This window comes from Ranitomeya variabilis, unplaced genomic scaffold (genome assembly GCF_051348905.1).
Source record: "Ranitomeya variabilis isolate aRanVar5 unplaced genomic scaffold, aRanVar5.hap1 Scaffold_159, whole genome shotgun sequence".
NCBI lineage: Eukaryota > Metazoa > Chordata > Amphibia > Anura > Dendrobatidae > Ranitomeya > Ranitomeya variabilis.
Window position 1 is genome coordinate 31,268 of NW_027507962.1, and position 20,727 is coordinate 51,994.

Consider the following 20,727-nt stretch of genomic DNA (forward strand, 5'->3'; position numbering starts at 1 on the left):
CCGGGTCTGGAGCAGGCAGGGAGGGAGGTAAGACCCTCGCAGCAACGCGATCACATCGCGTTGCTCCGGGGGTCTCAGGGAAGCCCGCAGGGAGCCCCCTCCCTGCGCGATGCTTCCCTGCACCGCCGGCACATCGCGATCATGTTTGATCGCGGTGTGCCGGGGGTTAATGTGCCGGGGGCGGTCCGTGACCGCTCCTGGCACATAGTGCCGGATGTCAGCTGCGATATGCAGCTGACACCCGGCCGCGATCGGCCGCGCTCCCCCCGTGAGCGCGGCCGATCGCGTATGACGTACTATCCCGTCGGCGGTCATGGGGGCCCACCCCACCTCGACGGGATAGTACGTCTGATGTTAGGAAGGGGTTAAATATGAGTTTGCTGTATCAAAACATTATCTCCACAAAATACAATAAATTTGGGCTAAAAAATTGTTTGTGCTCAAACCTGGTGGGGAAGGCTTTTTGGTACAATAAATGATGGCGGGTATGTATCTTCCATAGAGCCTGAGTTCACACAATTCTTTCTCAAGAGGAGGCCTGGCACCAACTGTAGTGAACTTGGACATATGGGAGTACCATTTCCATGTAACTGAACGATTGAGCGCATGTTTCTTGGGCACATAAAATGAGAACTGACAATGCACTGGTGATAGAGGAGGGAGTGTGTGGAGCAGACTGGTTACGAGGAAGATGATCAAGAGGAGAGGATGGATATGTGTGTGTGAAATGGCCAGCGTCCCCCCTCCCAACTCGTTCCTACTAGGAGGTGCTCCCTGGGTCCATGTGTGACTACCACTGACAGTGTCCCTACCACTTCAAAACAGATTGGCATTAAAATTGTCATGCCCATCTACTCCATATCATTTTCTGACAATAAAGGCTGACTGACTGAACAGCAATCTAGTCTGAACTGGTGCATAACCAAAAAAGTCTTACATAGCAAATAGATCAATGGCTGCACTCAACTGTACTTAAGCAAGGAAATGTGCGATACATGAAATGTGAATAGCTTAATGGCTTGTGAAATCTATGAAAAAACACATGAGATGCTTAGCACAAGATTTGGCCAAAAAATGTGAGCCCATCCACCAAACATCAAGGTAATCTCAGATCGGATGGGTACCTGACTTGACTGCCTAGTGTGAACACTTACCTATGGCGGGGCATTCACCATGCTGTGATTTTAACTACATCCAAACACAGTTGGTTCTGACCTTCCTATAAATGCAGGCTTTACCATGTAATTAGCCATAGGTAAGTGTTCACACTAGGCAGTCAGGTCAGGTACCCATCCGATCTGAGATTACCTTGATGTTTGGTGGATGGGCTCACATTTTTTGGCCAAATCTTGTGCTAAGCATCTCATGTGTTTTTTCATAGATTTCACAAGCCATTAAGCTATTCACATTTTATGTATCGCACATTTCCTTGCTTAAGTACAGTTGAGTGCAGCCATTGATCTATTTGCTAATAAAGGCTGACTGATCATGTCTTCCAAAATCTCAACTAGAAGAACATTTTTTTGGTGTATTATGTTCCTCAACCTCCAGGGTGCTGTTGGCTAGGGGACTTTGGGACAGAAAAGAAACAGGTGTCATTAACAGATTGGACATTTTGCTCTGCACAACATTAAACGATGTGATGGCTGAGGAGGTAAACCCGGCAGAAACGCTGACTCCAGATGATGATGTCGCTGTCAGAGGCTACATTATCCTGCTGTGCTTAAGATGAGCAATAGCACACATACGCCATCACATCCTTCACGTTCTCCTCGCTAACCTGACTGCCAGAATTTGTAAAAGAGGCCAAATGTGACTAGTGTTTGGTAATACTGAAGGTTTCTAACAGCACTGCCAGATATTGTTATTTTTTCTATCTCCCTGCCATGGCCGTTGCCTATATTTTGTTTAGGTTTAGCATACGTTTTTTTGTGAAAGTATAAGGTTTTATTTGTTTCTAAGCTTTTCGCAATTTTCAAGTTTTACAATCTTATGCCCTTAAGCAATAGAGATATGTCACACAAAATAGTTAATAACTAACATTTCCCACATGTCTATTTTACATCTGCATCATTTATGAAACATATTTTTTTGCTGGGAAGTTAGAAGGGGTTGATCAGCGATTTCTCATTTTTCCATCAAAATGTACAAAAGCAATTTTTCTTGGACCACCTCACATTTTTAATTGAATTTGAGGAGCCTATGTGACAGAAAATACCCAAAAGTGTCACCATTTTAATAACTGCACCACTCAAAGTGCTCAAAATCACGTTCAAGAAGTTTATTAACCCTGTAGGTGCTTTACAGGAATTAAAGCAATGTAGAAGGAAAAAAATTATTATAAAATTGTTGGTTTTGACCCAAATTACTTATTTATACAAGGGCAAAAGGAGAAAATGGACCCCAGAATTTGCTGTATCATTTCTCCTGAGTACGCCAATACCCCATATGTAGTGGAAAACTGCTGTTTCGGTGCACGGCAAAGCTTGGAACGGAAGGAGCACCGTTTAACTTTTTGAACAGAAAATTGGCTGGAATCAAGAGTGTTTGCAGAGCCCCTTATGTGCATAAACTGTGGAAACTCCTGATAAGTCAGCTTATTTTGTAAACTATACCCCTCAAGGAACATATTTAAAGGTGTGAGCACCTTGAACCCAGAGGTGCTTCATAGAATTTTCTAATGTTGAGGCTCGAAATTGAAAAAAAATTAACTTATGCCATAAAAGTGTTGGTTTTGCCCCAAATTGTTCATTTTCACAAAAGTAACAGGATAAGATGGACCATACAATTTGTGGTGCAGTTTATTCTGAGCACACTGATACCCAGTATGTGTTGGAAAACTACTGTTTGGGCGCACGCCAGGTCTCGGAAGGAAGGAGCACCAACTGAATTCTGGAGCTCAATTTAGGCTGGAATAGATTGCGGATGCCATGTCACATTTGACGAGCCCCTGACAGATTAAAACAGCAGAAACCCCACAAGTGATTCCATTTTGGAAACTAACACTCTTGAGGAATTCATCTAGGGGTGTAGTGAGCATTTTTATCCTTCAGCTGATTCACAGAATTGAATAACATTAGGCTGAGTAAATGGAAAGTTAACATTTTTTCCACTAAAATTTTCTTTTGGTACAAGTTTTTAATTTTCAAAAGGAATAATAGGAGAAAATGAATGGTGGAATTTGTTGTGTTACTCGTCCTGAGTACGCCGATACCCCATATGTGGTCAAAAACTACTTTTCCGGCACAGTGCAAAGTTCAAAGGGAAGAAGCGCCATATTAGAGTTTAGATCTTACTAGAATGGTTTGCAGGTGCCATGTCACATTGGCAGAGCCCCTGAGGTGCCAGAACAGCAGAAACCCCAATGAAGTCATTTAAGTTTCCAAACTACACACTTGATGAATGCATCTAGGGGCGCAGTGATCATATTGACACCACATGTGCCTCACAGAATTAAAATAACTTTGGGCAGTGAAGAAAGACTAATTACATTTTTACCACTAAAATGTTGTTTCAGCCCCAAGTTTTAAATTTTTATACGGGCTAATAGTAAGAAATGGACCTGACAGTTTGTTTGACTCCACACATAAGACCTCAGGAGTGGACATGGATGTCAGACTTATGTACCATCCTCCAAAACTTTGAGGACTCCACCAAGATGGTGAGCGGCGATGATACAATAATTAGCATCACCATCCCACTTCTCTCTGTTCTGAAATGCTCTCTGCTCACTATCAAAGAAGATGCGTTGCAGTCGGAGATTGATGAGATGGAGCAAGGAACCATACATGGTGAATACACACAGCCCACCCACATCTCATCTCAACGTGGATAGGGTGACAATGAGGAAGAGGAGGAGGAAGAACAGGAGCTACTTTCATGCAATAGATAGTACTACTAGCACAGCTGTCATACCGTCTGTTCAGCATGGATGGCCTGAGGACAGGAAGGAGGAGGACAGAATTTTCAGTCATCCTCTTGGTGAAGACACGGAAGTCTTGCCTGTTAGCAGTCTTGCACACATGGCTGAGTTTATGTTACGTTGCCATTCACGTGACCCTTGCTTTCTCAAAAGTTTGGGTAGCAGTCATTACTGGTTGGTGACACTTCTAGACCCACACTACAAAGAAAACTTTCTATCTCATATTCCAGAGTCAGACAGGTGTACTAAAATGGTGCAGGACCAGAGGGCTCTTGTTGCGGAATTATTTAAAAAATTCCCATCTGAAAACGCTGGCAGCAGACATCACAGTTCGTTGCACAACCAAGGACGACAGGCGAAAGAGACACAACTCCAATCCAGCTCAAGTTCTGGGAGTTTTCTCAGACCCCACATCGTATAGGCCCTGAGGCACGGGGTACTCTCACAAGAAGTGCAAAGTTTTGGAAGATGCTGAGGGAGTACCTTGCTGACCAAACCAAAGTCCTCCGTGATACCTCCATGCCTTATAATTATTGGGTATCCAGGCTGGACACGTGGCATGAACTGGCTATGAATGCCTTGGAGGTCCTGGCCTGCCCTGCCACTAGCATTTTGTCAGAGTGGGTATTAAGTGCCGCTGGGGGAATTATAACTGATAAGCACGTCCGCCTGTCAACTGAAAATGCTGACAGGCTGACTCTTATAAAAATGAACAAGGGATGGATTGTGCCAGATTTCTGTACACCACTGAGCGATATCAGCCAAACATAACCTCCAATACAGTGTCTTTTTTGTTAACGCTATTACCATGCACCTCTTTACACCCAAACATGGGTATACAGTACACTTCGTGATTTCAACTTTTTTTCTGTTGTCATTCTCCTTCTCTTCATCCTCATCACCCACCACTAGGGTTGAGCGACTTTTATTTTTATAGGATCGGGTCGGGTTTCACGAAACCCGACTTTCTCAAAAGTCGGGTCGAGTGAAATCGGCCGATCCTATAAAAATGTCGGGGTCAGCCGAAACACGAAACCCAATGCAGTGCAATGGGATACTATGGTTCCCAGAGTCTGAAGGAGAGGAAACTCTCCTTCAGGCCCTGGGATCCATATTAATGTGTAAAATAAAGAATTAAAATAAAAAATATTGATATACTCACCTCTCCGACGCAGCCTGGACCTTACCACTGGTAACCGGCAGCCTTCTTTGTTTAAAATTAGGAATTTAGGACCTGAAAATTATGTCACGGCTTGTGATTGGTCGCGTGGCGGTCACATGGACGGCCGCGACCAATCACAAGCCGTGACGTCATGTAAGGCCCTGAACGCGCTCATTTTAAGCAAAGAAGGCTGCCGGTTACCAGCTGTAAGGTCCAGGCTGCGTCGGAGAGGTGAGTATATCAATATTTTTTATTTTAATTCTTTATTTTACACTTAAATGTGGATTCTGATACCGATTTCCGATATCGCAAACATATCGGAACTCGGTATCGGAGTTCCGATACCAGATTCAGAAGATCGCCGACCTCATGGCCGACCCCACACAGGGGTCGGGTCGGGTTTCATGAAACCCGACTTTGCCAAAAGTCGGCGACTTCAGAAAATGGCTGACCCATTTCGCTCAACCCTACCCACCACCACTATATCACCATGGTGATCGTAGTCTGTGATGGAACAGCCACGTTATTGTGTTAAAGGGTGTTTTTGATGCCCATAAAAAAAATGTTTACAGTTTTTCTTTTCTTTTTTTCATTGGAATGTTATGTACTTTTTTGGCTGTGCACCCGGAGTGCCCTTGCATGGATGAGTGGGTAGTTATACTGGAGCAGCTTTACAAGGCCCACCGTAAGATGATCGCATAAGGCAGCAGTGTGGGCACGATACTTTTTCTCATTGGACATTGTGTTAAAGGGTGTTTATGATGCCCGTAAAAAATATATTTACACAGCATATTGATGTGTACCCCCCAGGGGCACATTTTTTTTTATGAATCCCTCCTCCACGTTTCATCCTAGGGGGATTGGGGTGCATGCAAATTTGGAGCAGGTCTGGCATTCACTGCATAGCCAAACAGTATGAGAGACCCAGTTCCTAATAATTGGAACTGTAGGGGTTTGTTACGCTGCTTCAACAATGCAATTCTCCACTTTTGGGTCTTCATCCTCAACTCTGAAATTCTCCAATGCAGGTTCTTCAGGCTTAACACTGCAATTCACTGCATAGTCAAACAGTATGGGAGTACCAGCTTCCTAATAATGGGAACTTTGGCGTCATGTGGCCATCCACTGTGTCGGTTCAAAGGGTTATTGGGGTGTAACTTTGGGGCAGGGCAGTCCTTGCATTCAATGCATAGGCTAACATTATGGGAGTAGCAAATTAAGAAAAATGGGAACTTTGGTTTCATGTGGCCTTCCAGGACGTCAGTTTTTTGGGTTATTGGGGTGCATCCAAATTTGGAGCAGGCTTTGCATTCACTTCATGGGCAAATTGTACGGGACTAGAGAAATCATAATAATGGGAACTTTGGTTTCATGTGGCCATGCACCACGTCTCTTCAAATTGTTTTGGTGGTTCCTGTAACTTTGGTGCAGGCCAGACCTTGGATTAAATGCATTGGCAAACAGAATGGGAGACTCACTTCCTAATAATGTGAACTTTGTTGGTTGTCAGCTTCAACAATGCAATTCTCCACTGCCAGTTCTTCAGCCTCTACACTGACATTCTCCAATGCAGGTTCTTCAGGCTCAACACTGCAATTCACTGCATAGGCAAACAGCATGAGAGTACCAACTTTCTAATAATGGGAACGTTGGTTTCATGGGGCCTTCCAGGACGTCTGTTTTTTGGGATACTGGGGTGCGTCCCAAATTGGAGCAGGCCTTGCATTCAATTCATGGGCAAACTGTAGGAAAGTAAAAAAAATGTAATAATGGGAACTTTGGTTTCATGTGGCCATCCACCATGTCTATTCAAACTGTTTTTGGGGTGCGATAAACTTTGGGGCAGACCAGGCCTTGCATTCAATGCATGGGCAAACAGTATGGCAGTACCAAATAAATAAGAATGGGAACTTTGGTTTCATGTGGCCTTCCAGGATGTCTGTTCAATGGGTTATTGAGGTGCGCCTAAATTTGAGTCATGCCTTGCATTCAATGCACAGTCAATAATAGTACAGGAGACACACTGTTTAATAATGGGAACAACAAAGCCCAGCCAGCTGATGGCTCTCTAAGAATAGGGAGGACAAACTGCTGTCCCTTTAAGAAGATTAAAGTCCGCCTAATGGCCCTCCTCCTTTAACAGTCCCACCTTCATAACTGAAACGGGATGTGTCTGATGATGTGTCACACACCACATGGCCAGCTAAGGTTACATAGTTACATAGTTATTAAGGTTGAATGAAGACTTTAAGTCCATCTAGTCCAACCCATAGCCTAACCTAAAATGCTCTAACATGTTGATCCAGAGGAAGAATCCGCGTCTGTTATTATGCTTAAACCTTCTTTCCTCCAGACGTAGAGGATGCCCCCTTGTCCCTGTCTCAGGTCTGTGATTAAAAAGATCATCAGAAAGGTCTTTGTACTGTCCCCTCATATATTTATACATTAACATAAGATCACCCCTTAGTCTTCGTTTTTCCAAACTAAACAGCCCCAAGTGTAATAACCTATCTTGGTATTGCAGACCCCCCAGTCCTCTAATAACCTTGGTCGCTCTTCTCTGCACCCGCTCCAGTTCAGCTATGTCTTTCTTATACACCGGAGACCAGAACTGTGCACAGTATTCTAAGTGTGGTCGCACTAGTGACTTGTATAGAGGTAAAATGATGTTCTCCTCATGAGCATCTATGCCTCTTTTAATGCATCCCATTATTTTATTTGTCTTTGTAGCAGCTGCCTGACACTGGCCACTGAATATGAGTTTGTCATCCACCCATACACCCAGGTCTTTTTCATTGACGGTTTTGCCCAGAGTTTTAGAATTAAGCACATAGTTATACATCTTATTACTTCTACCCAAGTGCATGACCTTACATTTATCCCCATTAAAGCTCATTTGCCATTTATCAGCCCAAGCTTCTAGTTTACATAAATCAGCCTGTAATATAAAATTGTCCTCCTCTGTATTGATTACCCTGCAGAGTTTAGTGTCATCTGCGAATATTGAAATTCTACTCTGAATGCCCCCTACAAGGTCATTAATAAATGTTAAAAAGAAGAGGGCCCAATACTGACCCCTGTGGTACCCCACTGCTAACCGCGACCCAGTCCGAGTGTGCTCCATTAATAACCACCCTTTGTTTCCTATCCCTGAGCCAGCTCTCAACCCACTTACACATATTTTCCCCTATCCCCATTATTCTCATTTTATGTATCAACCTTTTGTGTGGCACCGTTTTAAAAGCTTTTGAAAAGTCCATATACACTACGTCCACTGGGTTCCCTTGGTCCAGTCCGGAACTTACCTCTTCATAGAAGCTGATCAGATTAGTCTGACATGAACGGTCCCTAGTAAACCCGTGCTGATACTGGGTCATGAGGTTATTCCTCCTCAGATACTCCAGTATAGCATCCCTTAGGCCATGTTCACACTTTGCGGTTTGTACCGCGGAACCGCCGCGATTTTGATGCTGCGGGTCCGCAGCAGTTTCCATAGCGTTTACATTAACATGTAAACCCTATGGAAACCGCAAACCGCAGTGCACATGCTGCGGGAAAAAACGCGCAGAAACGCAGCGGTTTACAACCCGCAGCATGTCACTTCTTTGTGCAGAATCGCTGCGATTCTGCACCCATAGGAAAGCATTGAACCGCTTACTTCCCGCATGGGGCTGTGCCCACGTTGCGGGAAGTAAGCGGATAATGTGCGGGTGGTACCCAGGGTGGAGGAGAGGAGACTCTCCTCCAGGCCCTGGGAACCATATTTGGGTGTAAAAAAAAGAATTAAAATAAAAAATAATGCTATACTCACCTCTCAGCGCTGCCCGCGGCGTCCGGTCTGGGTTGATGTGCGAACAGGACCTGCGGTGATGTCGCGGTCACATGACCGTGATGACGCCGCGGTCACATGACCGTGATGTCACGAAGGGTCCTTCTCGGCACAGCATCTTTGGAAGCGGACCGCCGAGTGCAGCGCCGAGGAGATCGGGACGTCAGAGAGGGTGAGTATAGCCAATTTTTTAATTTTAACATTATACTATTGATGCTGCATATTGCTGCACATGCAGCATCAATAGTATAGGCGGAAACCCGCAGCGGAAACCGCGGAACAAACCGCGATAAATCTGCAGGGATAACCGCAGCGGGTTTGCCCTGCAGATTTATCAATTCCGCTGCGGGGGAACCCGCAGAGCACACCGCAAAGTGTGCACATAGCCTTAGAATGCCCTCCAGGATTTTACCCACAGTAGAGGTTAAGCTTACTGGCCTATAATTTCCGAGTTCAGTTTTTGTCCCCTTTTTGAATATTGGCACCACATTTGCTATACGCCAGTCCTGTGGTACAGACCCTGTTATTATGGAGTCTTTAAAGATTAAAAATAATGGTCTATCAATGACTGCACTTAGTTCCTGCAGTACTCGGGGGTGTATCCCATCCGGGCCCGGAGATTTGTCCATTTTAGTGATTTTTAGACGCCGCCGTACTTCCTGCTGGGTTAAGCAGGTGACATTTAATGGGGAATTTTTGTTATCACTGATCATATTGTCGCCATGGGATTTTCTTGTGTTAATACTGATGAAAAAAGTCATTTAGCATATTGGCTTTTTCCTCATCCTCATCCACCATTTCCCCCAGACTATTTTTAAGGGGGCCAACACTTTCATTTTTTAGTTTCTTACTATTTATGTAGTTAAAGAATATTTTGGGATTATTTTTACTCTCTCTGGCAATGAGTCTCTCTGTCTCAATCTTTGCTGCCTTGATTTGCTTTTTACAGAATTTATTTAATTTTCTGTATTTATTTAATGCCTCCTCACTACCTACTTCCTTTAATTCTCTAAATGCTTTCTTTTTGTCACTTATTGCGCCCCTTACAGCTCTATTTAGCCATATTGGTTTCCTCCTATTTCTAGTATGTTTATTCCCATACGGTATATACTGTGCACAGGTCCTATCCAAAATGCTAATAAACGTCTCCCATTTTCTTTGTGTATTTTTATGTCTCAGGATTAGTGTTGAGCGATACCGTCCGATACTTGAAAGTATCGGTATCGGAAAGTATCGGCCAATACCGGCAAAGTATCGGATCTCGCCGATTCCGATACCCATGCAAGTCAATGGGACACCAAGTATCGGACAGTATCCTGATGGTTCCCAGGGTCTGAAGGAGAGGAAACTCTCCTTCAGGCCCTGGGATCCATATTACTGTGTAAAATAAAGAATTAAAATAAAAAATATTGATATACTCACCTGTCCGGAGGCCCCTGGACATCACCGCTGGTAACCGGCAGCCTTCTTTGCTTAAAATGAGCGCGTTCAGCACATTCCATGACGTCACGGCTTCTGATTGGTCGCGTGCCTGCCGCTCATGTGACCGCCAGGCGACCAATAACAAGCCGTGACGTCATTCTCAGGTCCTAAATTCCTAGAATTAGGAATTTAGGACCTGAGAATGACGTCACGGCTTGTGATTGGTCGCCTGGCGGTCACATGAGCGGCACGTGACCAATCAGAAGCCGTGACGTCATGGAAGGTGCTGAACGCGCTCATTTTAAGCAAAGCAGCCTGCCGGTTACTACCAGGGCACGTCAGAGGGTGAGTATATCCCTATTTTTTATTTTAATTCTTTATTTTTTACATGGATATGGATCCCAGGGCCTGAAGGAGAGTTTCCTCTCCTTTAGACCCTGGGAACCATACACTGGGAACTTCCGATTCCCAATACCACAAAAGTATCGGATCTCGGTATCGGAATTCCGATACAGCAAATATCGGCCGATACCCAATACTTGCGGTATCGGAATGCTCAACACTACTCAGGATATCATCCCAGTTAATTGCACCAAGATCCTCTCTTATCCGTTGGAAATTTGCCCTCCTGAAGTTTAGTGTCCTTGTCACCCCCCTACTACCCATCTTATTAAAGAATACATGAAAACTTATTATTTTGTGATCACTATTCCCCAAGTGACCCCCAACCCTTATATTTGATATGCGGTCTGGCCTGTTGGTTAATATTAGGTCTAGCAGTGCCCCCCTTCTTGTTGGGTCCTGAACCAGTTGTGAAAGGTAATTGTCTCTCATAGTTGTCAGACCCCGATCACCTTTACTGGAACTGCAGGTTTCTGTTCCCCAATCTATTTCAGGGTAGTTGAAGTCCCCCATAATAATGACTTCTCCTTGAGTCGCAGCTTCATCTATTTGCTTTACGAGGATATTCTCCATTGCTTCCATTATTTTTGGAGATTTATAACAAACCCCTATCAGTAATTTATTATTTTTTCCCCCTCCCCTTATCTCCACCCACAGAGACTCTACATTTTCATTAGATTCACCTATATTATCACGCCGGATGGGTTTTAAGGACGATTTTACATACAGACACACCCCACCCCATCGCTTATATGTACGGTCATTTCTGAACAGACTATAGCCCTGCAACTTAACAGCCCAGTCATGGCTCTCATCCAGCCATGTCTCAGATATCCCCACCATGTCATAATTATGCTCCAACAACATTAGTTCTACTTTCTCCATGTTGTTGGCAAAGCTTCTGGCATTAGTATACATGCACTTGATGTTCCTCTCTGTACCTCTATTCTTTCTTAAATTATTAACTGTTCTAACCCCACCTTCCATGCCACCCCCAACTTCCTTATTTGTGCCCAGGTCTCTATCTGCACTATCTTCCCCTCCTATAAAATGAATACCCTCCCCCAATCCCTAGTTTAAACACTCCTCCAACCTTCTAGCCATTTTCTCCCCCAGCACAGCTGCACCTTCCCCAGTGAGGTGCAGCCCGTCCCTAGCGTAGAGCCTGTAGCCCACTGAGAAGTTGGCCCAGTTCTGTAGGAACCCAAACCCCTCCTTCCTACACCAATCCTTGAGCCACTTATTAACCTCCCTAATCTCCCGTTGCCTCTCTGGCGTGGCACGTGGTACAGGCAGTACTTTGGAAAATACCACATTGGAGGTCCGTGCTTTAAGCTTGCAGCCTAATTCCCTGAAATCGTCTTTAATGACCTTCCACTTACCTCTAACTTTGTCATTTGTGCCAATGTGCACCATGACCGCTGGGTCCTCACCAGCCTCTCCCAGTAATCTGTCCACCTGATCAGCGATGTGTTGGACTCGAGTGCCAGGTAGGCAGCACACCGTCCAACGATCCCTGTCTTTGTGACAGATTGCCCTATCTGTTCCCCTAATAATTGAGTCCCCCACTACCAGCACCTGTCTGGCCTGCCCTGCTCTCCTATTTCCCCCCTTACTGGAGCAGTCACTCCTCCGGCTTTCAGATGACATCCCTGGCTGCAGCAGTGCTACAACTGTACTGGCACCCCCCTCATCTGCCAACTTAGCAAACTTATTGGGGTGTGCCAGATCAGGACTAGCCTCCCTGACACTCTTCCCTCTACCCCGCTTCCTAACTGTCACCCAGCTTGCTACTTCACTGTCCTGCAGCTCCATCCTACCATTCCCCCCTCATCTATCCCATTGAGCGTCTGCTCAGTGAGCAGAAGACTCCTGTTGTGAATTCCGCTCTTGGGCTCCCTCCGGTGGTTGTAAGTGGCACTTTTGTGAGTTCTGCTCTTGGGCTCCCTCCGGTGGTTGTACAACTGGCCCACCCAGATAACAGACATCTTCTGGGAAACAGGAAGATCCGAAATAAAATCCACCACAGAGTTTACAAAAATCTCCACACCTGACTAAAGGTGTGGAGGGTAAATCTGCTTTCCAGAGCTTCCAGCTTAACTGAATAAATCCATACTGACAAGCTGGACAAGAAAAAACATAGAAAGAGCTGAATGATTAAGTCCACAATATGTGGACAGCAAAAGAACAAGCAAGGACTTATCTTTGCTGAACTGGTAAGAATATCAGGGAAATCCAAGCAGAGATGTGGATCCAACCAGGAACCATTGACAACTGGCCCAGGCTGAAGGATAGAGCCAGGTTAAATAGCCGAGTCAGAAAGACGATCAGTGGAAGCAGCTGCTGACTGCTAAATCCAAGGAGCAGCAGTTCCACTCAAAACCACCGGAGGGAGCCCAAGAGCAGAACTCACAAAAGTGCCACTTACAGCCACCGGAGGGAGCCCAAGAGCGAAATTCACAACAGACTCCTCTCCATATTGTCTATGGAGACAATAACATTTCCCAGTGAATGCAAAAATGAAAAATTCATCAAAAACGCTGCGTGTGAACATAGCTCAAGTGGTGGAGGAACATTTTTGTTTTGGGTTATTTATTTTGCCTAATATACAAGTCGTTACCCTGGAAAGGATGTACCTCAACATATTTCCCAGGAAAATCCATTTTGGTTTCATTTTTGTATGTTTTCATGTGCGCCTGTAAAAGTGGCGTAAGACTCTGACAACATTGTTCACAACAGTGACCTGGGAGTCAGAAATGCTTCTAGGGGTCTTCCCCATTATGTTCCCGTGTAATTTGAGAACTGTTCCCATAGATTTCTGATTCCCGGAAAAGACCTCCGGGGGGAGGGGGGGTGTCACGGCAAAAAAACTCAGGTTTTCTAGGCTTATATTGGGCTCGTTGCTCATGTTGAGCACCCAAGCATTCCAATCTGCTCGACACGAGCAACAAGCACCCGAGCATTTTCTGCTCGCTCATCACTAGTCCTAATATTTCCGGTACCTGAAAAAAACGGTACCGGAGATGTCAGTGACATATACAATTATTACAGTAATGTAATGGTAAACCCACATGTAAGGGTAAACCTCAAACCCTACAGAATCCCCGAACCACACCAGGAGATAATCTGCAAGGAGGTGAAGAGAATGCTGGACCTCGGGGTGATAGAGGAATCAAGAAGTAGCTGGTCAAGTCCCATCGTCCTCGTATCGAAGCCCAATGGCGAGTAGCGATTTTGTAATGACTACTGCAGGCTCAATGAGGTGTCCAGTGTTGACGCGTACCCAATGTCCGGCATGGACGAACTCACATGGGATGTTATATACCTGGTAACGAGAATCAGGCAGTGTCTCTTGGGAGAGCAGGAACTCCAACTGTGCGGGTCAACTGCAGGGGAATCCTGCAGGGAAAGGACTCATATGGGCTGTGTTTTCTTTGTTTTACCTTTATGCCAGCAAGGCTCGGTTTATTTTGCTGAACCCGCCAAGGTTTATGCTATCCACAATAAACCAGCAGGTGATCATCTACCAGAACGTTTCCTCTGTCTACCTGGGAAAGCAGCGGAGTGTGTCAACCCCTCACAACATGTACAGAAAGCTGCACACACACTGTACTAATTGTATATGTCACTGACATCTATATATCTATCTATTCTATGTGTAATAAATAATCTTTATTTTTTATAAATATATTTTTATATCTTTATATAGCGCTAACATATTCCGCAGCGCTTTACAGGTTTGCACACATTATCGTCACTGTCCCTGTTACAATCTAAATTCCTTATCAGTATGTCTTTGGAATGTGGGAGGAAACTGGAGTACCCGGAGGAAACCCATGGAAACACGGAGAGAACATACAAACTCTTTGCAGATGTTGTCTTGAGGGCTTGAACCCAGGACTCCAGCGCTGCAAGGCTGCTGTGCTATCAACTGCGCCACCGTGCTGTGTGTATAACCCATATATCTGTATCTATGTGTGTAATCCATCTCTTCTAGACTGTCGGGTCCCGGTGTCATTTTAGAGTACGTGGCTGCTGAATTACCGGCTTTTCTTCTATCTATATAATATTTATACATATATCTGTGTGTGTCACTGACATCTATATATCTATGTGTATACTGTATATCTATTCTAACCTGTCACTCTGTGATTTTACTGTATGCAGCACATGAATTGCAGGCTTTTTATCTATCTATCTATTTATCATCTACTTTAAAATACTTTAGTGGCAACACAATTATTACCGATCACAAATCCGAATGTGCCACATTTGTGCCGAATTTGTGTTTGTCGATCGTTTTACAAACATATTAGCACATGTCCTGTCATCACTTCTATCATGGAAATGCCCCTTTGACTAATGTTATCATCCATCCAATAGACTGTATGAGGACATGAGGTTCTGGTGATGGTCGGCCTGGAATCACATGATGACACAATTCCCAGAACACTGCCCCCTATCAGTGGAAATGTGAGAAAATCCAATAATGACACCAAATGCTTGAAGACTTTATCCTGAGCATCAGATTATATAGTTCAATGTATCTTTATAGAGAGAATGAGAAGATAAAAGAAACTGTCAGAAAAGAGTAAATGTGTTATAATGTCATATGATGAGAATTGGAAATGGGAAACGCTCAGCCAAACCTCTGTAACCACCGGCTGTAATCTAACACCTGGAAACCGCCAGGATGTTATTTCATTCATCCCTATTTGTGCCTCCATCATTATCAGCTGCTTTATAAGAGGCCGATAGTGAGAGAAAAAGTATTGGTTATTCCGCTGCATTGTGACATCATCACTTACCTTATATGGAAGCGGGCAGTGATGTCACACAGGTGAGTGATGATGTCACAATAGAGCGGAACCTTAAAAACCCTCCGTTCCATCTCACTGGCTCAGACTTGGTATATGTCTGTCTGCTGACAACACTGTACCTAGATCTTCTCCTTGTGAGATTAGCGATTTACTTGAATAGAGGAAAACTTCTGTATTAGCGAATTAATACTTCTGGATTTTCCTGAAGATCACTGACTGAGGACTTCTACATCTGGAGGTAAGTCTATTTTGTGTTGTTATTTATGAAACTATTATTATTTATTGTTATAGCGCCATTTTTTCCATGGCGTTTTACATGTGAGGAGGGGTATACATAATAAAAACAAGTGCAATAGTCTTGAACAATACAAGTCACAACTGGTACAGGAGGAGAGAGGACCCTGCCTGCGAGGGCTCACAATCTACAAGGGATGGGTGAGAATACAGTAGGTGAGGATAGAGCTGGTCATGCAGGGGTTTGGTCGATCGGTGGTTACTGCAGGTTGTAGGCTTGTCGGAAGAGGTGGGTCTTCAGGTTCTAACTAGAAGCTTTCTTCTCATTATTTTTTCATGTATTCTTGAATTTTGTATGAAAACACTTTTTGCATTTGTTGCCATTTTCTGACACCCGTAGCGGTTTCTTTTTTCGTGATTTGGGGTTGGGTGAAGGATTATTTTTTGCACCCTGAGCTGTCGTTTTTACTGATACCATGATGGGGAACATGCGATGTTTTGATGAGTAACTCGTCCGGCACAAATCACGGCACAATACAACAGAAAAAACATTTTCATGAATATTTTTATTTACAATTCATGAAACAAATCCAGTCCTCAGTGACCGGATATAAGAGTAGGAATGGCCGCGAGAAAACCAGGGAGCAAATATCAGTGTCCAGCAATTTACAGGGGGACGAGGGGAGATTTCCTTTATTAATAAATAGTAGTAATAATAATGGCAGCCAGCGCTCTACTTGTATGGGGCAGGGCGGGCTGCACCAGGGATTATAACGTGTAATATGGCTCCAATGTTTTCTCCTCCCCTTCAGATCTCCCTCCTGACTCTGTCTGGTCCAGGACCACAGAGGGGACGTCAGCTCCTGGCTGTCTGGTCCAGGACCACAGAGGGGACGTCAGTCACCACCTACATAAGCTGAGAAGAGAACGTCAGCGTGCACAGGACCCGCAGAGCCGGACATCTGTAGAGTGAGTATAATGGCGGAGGAGCCACCGCCGGGGTCCATCTTCTTACACTAATTAGATAAGTGGAGGAGGCCGGACCACGGCTGTCGGCACTAACCACTGAGTTAGGCCAGAATTGCACCTGACAACCTCCCGAATTTAACCACTATCATTCGGCTACTTGTTGGCTGATTGTCGGGTGTCTGATGGCCATTAAAGCATTTCTTACTGCTGGAAAATACTGACCAAATACTGAGCATGTGAACGTGGCCTAAAGCTGAAAATTATTTGGTTTAGATCTGAAATAAAACTTGTGTCAGAGTATAATGTAGCCCCCCCCTCATAAAATATGTAGCTCCCCTCATAAAATATAATGCAGCCCCCTCATAGAGTATAATGCATCCCCTCCCATAGAGTATAATGTAGCCCCCTTAAATAAAATAATGTAGCCCCCTCGTAGAATATAATGCAGCCCTCAAATAGAATAATGCAGCCCCCTCATAGAGTAAAATGCAGCCCCTTCATAGGGTATAATGCAGTCCCCTTAAAGAATATAATGTAGCCCCCTCAAATACTATAATGCAGCCCCCCATAGAGTAAAATGCTGCCCCTTCATAGGGTATAATGCAAACTCCCATAGAATATAATGTAGCCCCCTCATATAATATAATGCAGCCCCTCCATAGAATATAATGTAGCCTCTCCATAGAATATAATACAGCCCCACAGTCCTACAGTCTTATGGCCACCAGTACTAACTGATATATATATATATATATATATATATATATATATATATATCCCACAATCCTCACCTCTCCTCCTCATTCCCCTGCGGTTCCAGACTCTGCTCCAGTCTCAGCAGCTGCACTGCCATCTGCCCGGCACACAGTATGAGGTGACGTCATCGCGCACCGGCTGTGTCAGAGGCAGAGGGCAATGATGGAGCAGGGAGTATCATCTGATGCCCTCTCCTCTATTATTGCACCTATGATGCGGATACAGTTGAATGCGGCACATGCTGGGGGCAGCAGCGGTGGAGCAGCAGGCGACAGGAGGAAGGAGCCGACTGCTGCGGCTAAAGTCTGTGCCCGCTGCTAAAGAGAAATGAATATTCACTGCTCCCCACGCCCATGGCCAGTCCGACCCGGGCTCTACACACAGAACTGAGGAATAAAATGGTAAAAACTCATCTGTTCCTTATACTACAGGTGGAATAATACTCTACTGCTGGAAGGTTCTCAAAGTTTTACTTGTTGAGCGTTGAAAACTCCAAGTGTAAACTTTGTTCTGGATTAGGAATCTTATTTCCATCGGGAATTCACCAGATATTACTGTAAGTATTCTGAGGTCATAACAAACATTTCCTGCCTAAAAATAAAAGAATAAAATCTGACCGATCTATTGTTCATTTTAGGGTTGATAAACGACTACAGAGCTGAAATCTTGACAAGAAGATCCCTGTCGATTACTAAGATCCCAGCTGAATTCTGTAGCACTACTAGTGACATCACATTTCTTGGATTTACAAGAAGAGTAAAGTAGTTAGAAGGTAACGATACTTTTCTGTAACATTTAAGTCTAAGTTGCAATGTGTGACCATGATGTGAGGAATAGCGCCATTTCCGGCCATTATATGGCTTGTATGGTATTTTGTATTGTTCTACAATTTTCACCCTACAGTCACTATCTCTAATTTGCATTTGTCTTTGAATCAGTGTCTCCCGCAAAAAAAGTATTTTACCTCTTTCCTTAGGCAGCACAGAGCCATGGAGGAAAGTATATATCAGTACTGAGCATTGCAGCTGTGAATCCAGCTCTGGTCTAAGCTAATATACCTGCTAGAATCCTGCAGGACAATGATTCTGTGCTTCCTCCTGGCAGTGCTCCTCCTCTGCCTCCTAACTTGTGAAATCTCTGTGCAGAGCAAGAGGGATTACAGGAGGTTATTCAGAGTTAATGAGCTCAGGAGACGGGAAAGGGGAGGAATTGACCCATAAGAATAGATTAAAGACGATTTCTCTGATATCATATGTTACAAAGTTTCTTATAATCACTTATACTAGTGATTTATACAGTTTGTTGCCGGGCAGTTCCCATGTAAACACTTTCTCGATGTTTTGCGGCTTCATCTTCTCGTCCTTCCATACTACTTATGGTCACTACTTTTTGGCTTTTGCGGTTTATTGTCCTATAACTTTTTTCCATTTGTGGATTATTTTGCAGGACTTCTCGCGCACTGAGTGACTTCTGCGTGTTGCTCTGCGCTGTGAGATCTGCGACTATTGTGCGCCGGAAGAGCACGTTACTGAACACTTTTGAGGAGAAACCATGAGTTCTCGGGAATTGAGGCAGCTGATCATGGACAACATTGCATGGATGAACCGGCCAGAAAACCGAAGTAAGTGAACCTTTACAATGTAAGGGGTGTGTGTGGGGGGATTATACCGGGGTCTTTTTGTCGTCACCCCAGTAACAACAGGTTCCACTCTCTAGTTCTTTCCATAAGAGGAGTTAGAAATATTTCTGCCTGTATACTGGGGACAATGTTAGACGGGGAACTAAACTAATAACTCTGGGTATTGTAGTAGTGACGATCGGTGGGGTCCGGACCCTCAGACCAGCACACATCGCTCACAACAGGGGTCAACATGCTTAGATTATTCTTGGGTGTGTGCAGAGCGGTGTCCCGGCCCAGTAAAAAGTTATAGAGAAATAATAGATAGATAATAGATAGATAATAGATGATAGACACATTTGTACCTGTCATTTATGATATTTTCTGTCATTATAATACATGAGTTTTTCCCTTCAGATCAGAGCCCTGTGATCGGAAGACTCAGGTCGTCTCAGACAAGAGGAGGAAGGATTGAAGATGACAGAGATTATTTACCTTCTCCAGAGAGAAGAAGAAGAGTTAGAGACCCATCCAGGCGCTCAGTACGAGAGGAGACCAGACACAGGAGCCGTTCGCCACATAGGCCGCTACCTGACCGTCCCATCTCTCCTGAGCCTTTACCACCGACCACGCGCCCTGACAATCTCAGGCCTGCGGAGGCTTTACCACCGACCACGCTCCCTGACAATCTCAGGCCTGCGGAAGCTTTACCACCGACCACGCTCCCTGACAATCTCAGGCCTGCAGAGGCTTTACCACCGACCACGCTCCCTGACCGTCACAGTTCTGCTGATGCGTCACTACCGAGCAGCAGCAATAACAGGAGTGGTGGAAATGAAGCGGCAACCACCTCCGGGGCCGATCCTCAGCCAAATTTTATTCCACCATCCGTCGGCACAGATGCTGAGAATCAGGCCGGATTAGATTCAGATGAGGATACAACACCACCGCAGGCTGCACCCCTGCGGAGGAGAGGACGGCGGAGAGGAATGACAAGGATACGGCAAATAGAACGCCTTCCTACCAGGAGCGCCACAGGCCAGGAGGAGATTCCTTCTTGTGCCATATGCCTAGGTGATTATGAAGTAGGTGAGCAGCTTATTGTGCTGCCCTGCCGACATCTTTTTCATCAGAGCTGCATTACACCATGGCTCCGCCAAAACCGCTACTGTCCTTACTGCCGCCAAAACTGTTTCCAACAGAACAGACAGAGAAGAGCATAAATCCCAACATGTGCTCGTGTACCCATCCCCTATATATATTTATTTCCTTTATTAATGATTTTTACTAAATAAAATGTATGTTTTTTATACTTATGAAGTCAGCACTCCATTTTTTCAGTTTTCTATGTTACCAGGAGTTTCTTCGTGTACTGCCATATTGATACATTTATAGAGGAACAGTCACACGATGCAACTACTTTTTACCTATTTATGCATCATTTCCGGAATTTTCTAAACTGCATCGGTGATATGTCCGCCACTGCATTACAGAATCCATTTAGCTCTAGTGGTCCCCATACTTGCCATAATCCGTTCTGCAATTTCTGGGGCAACACCTCTATTAAATCTGTGGACAGTTTGCTCCAATTTC

The 20,727-nt window shown here is 44.5% G+C and overlaps 1 protein-coding gene across 3 annotated transcripts; it reads left to right on the plus strand.

Annotated features, from left to right (window-relative positions):
- The first annotated feature begins 15,618 nt into the window (after nucleotides 1-15,618).
- On the plus strand, nucleotides 15,619-20,446 carry LOC143789276 (uncharacterized). Of its 3 annotated transcripts, none has more exons than XR_013219061.1 (6): nucleotides 15,619-15,795; nucleotides 16,604-16,760; nucleotides 17,948-18,072; nucleotides 18,154-18,288; nucleotides 18,963-19,137; nucleotides 19,539-20,446. XR_013219061.1 is itself a non-coding variant. In XM_077278984.1 (6 exons), the coding sequence occupies exons 5-6, from the start codon at nucleotides 19,068-19,070 to the stop codon at nucleotides 20,355-20,357; spliced, it is 876 nt and encodes a 291-aa protein (XP_077135099.1). In that variant the 5' UTR covers nucleotides 15,622-15,795; nucleotides 16,604-16,760; nucleotides 17,948-18,072; nucleotides 18,154-18,288; nucleotides 18,963-19,067; the 3' UTR covers nucleotides 20,358-20,446. The 3 variants fall into 3 exon arrangements, 2 of the variants coding, with proteins under 2 accessions (XP_077135099.1, XP_077135100.1); XM_077278984.1 differs by having other exon boundaries at nucleotides 15,622-15,795; nucleotides 19,552-20,446; XM_077278985.1 differs by lacking the exon at nucleotides 16,604-16,760 and having other exon boundaries at nucleotides 15,622-15,795; nucleotides 19,552-20,446.
- Nucleotides 20,447-20,727: the final 281 nt, after the last annotated feature.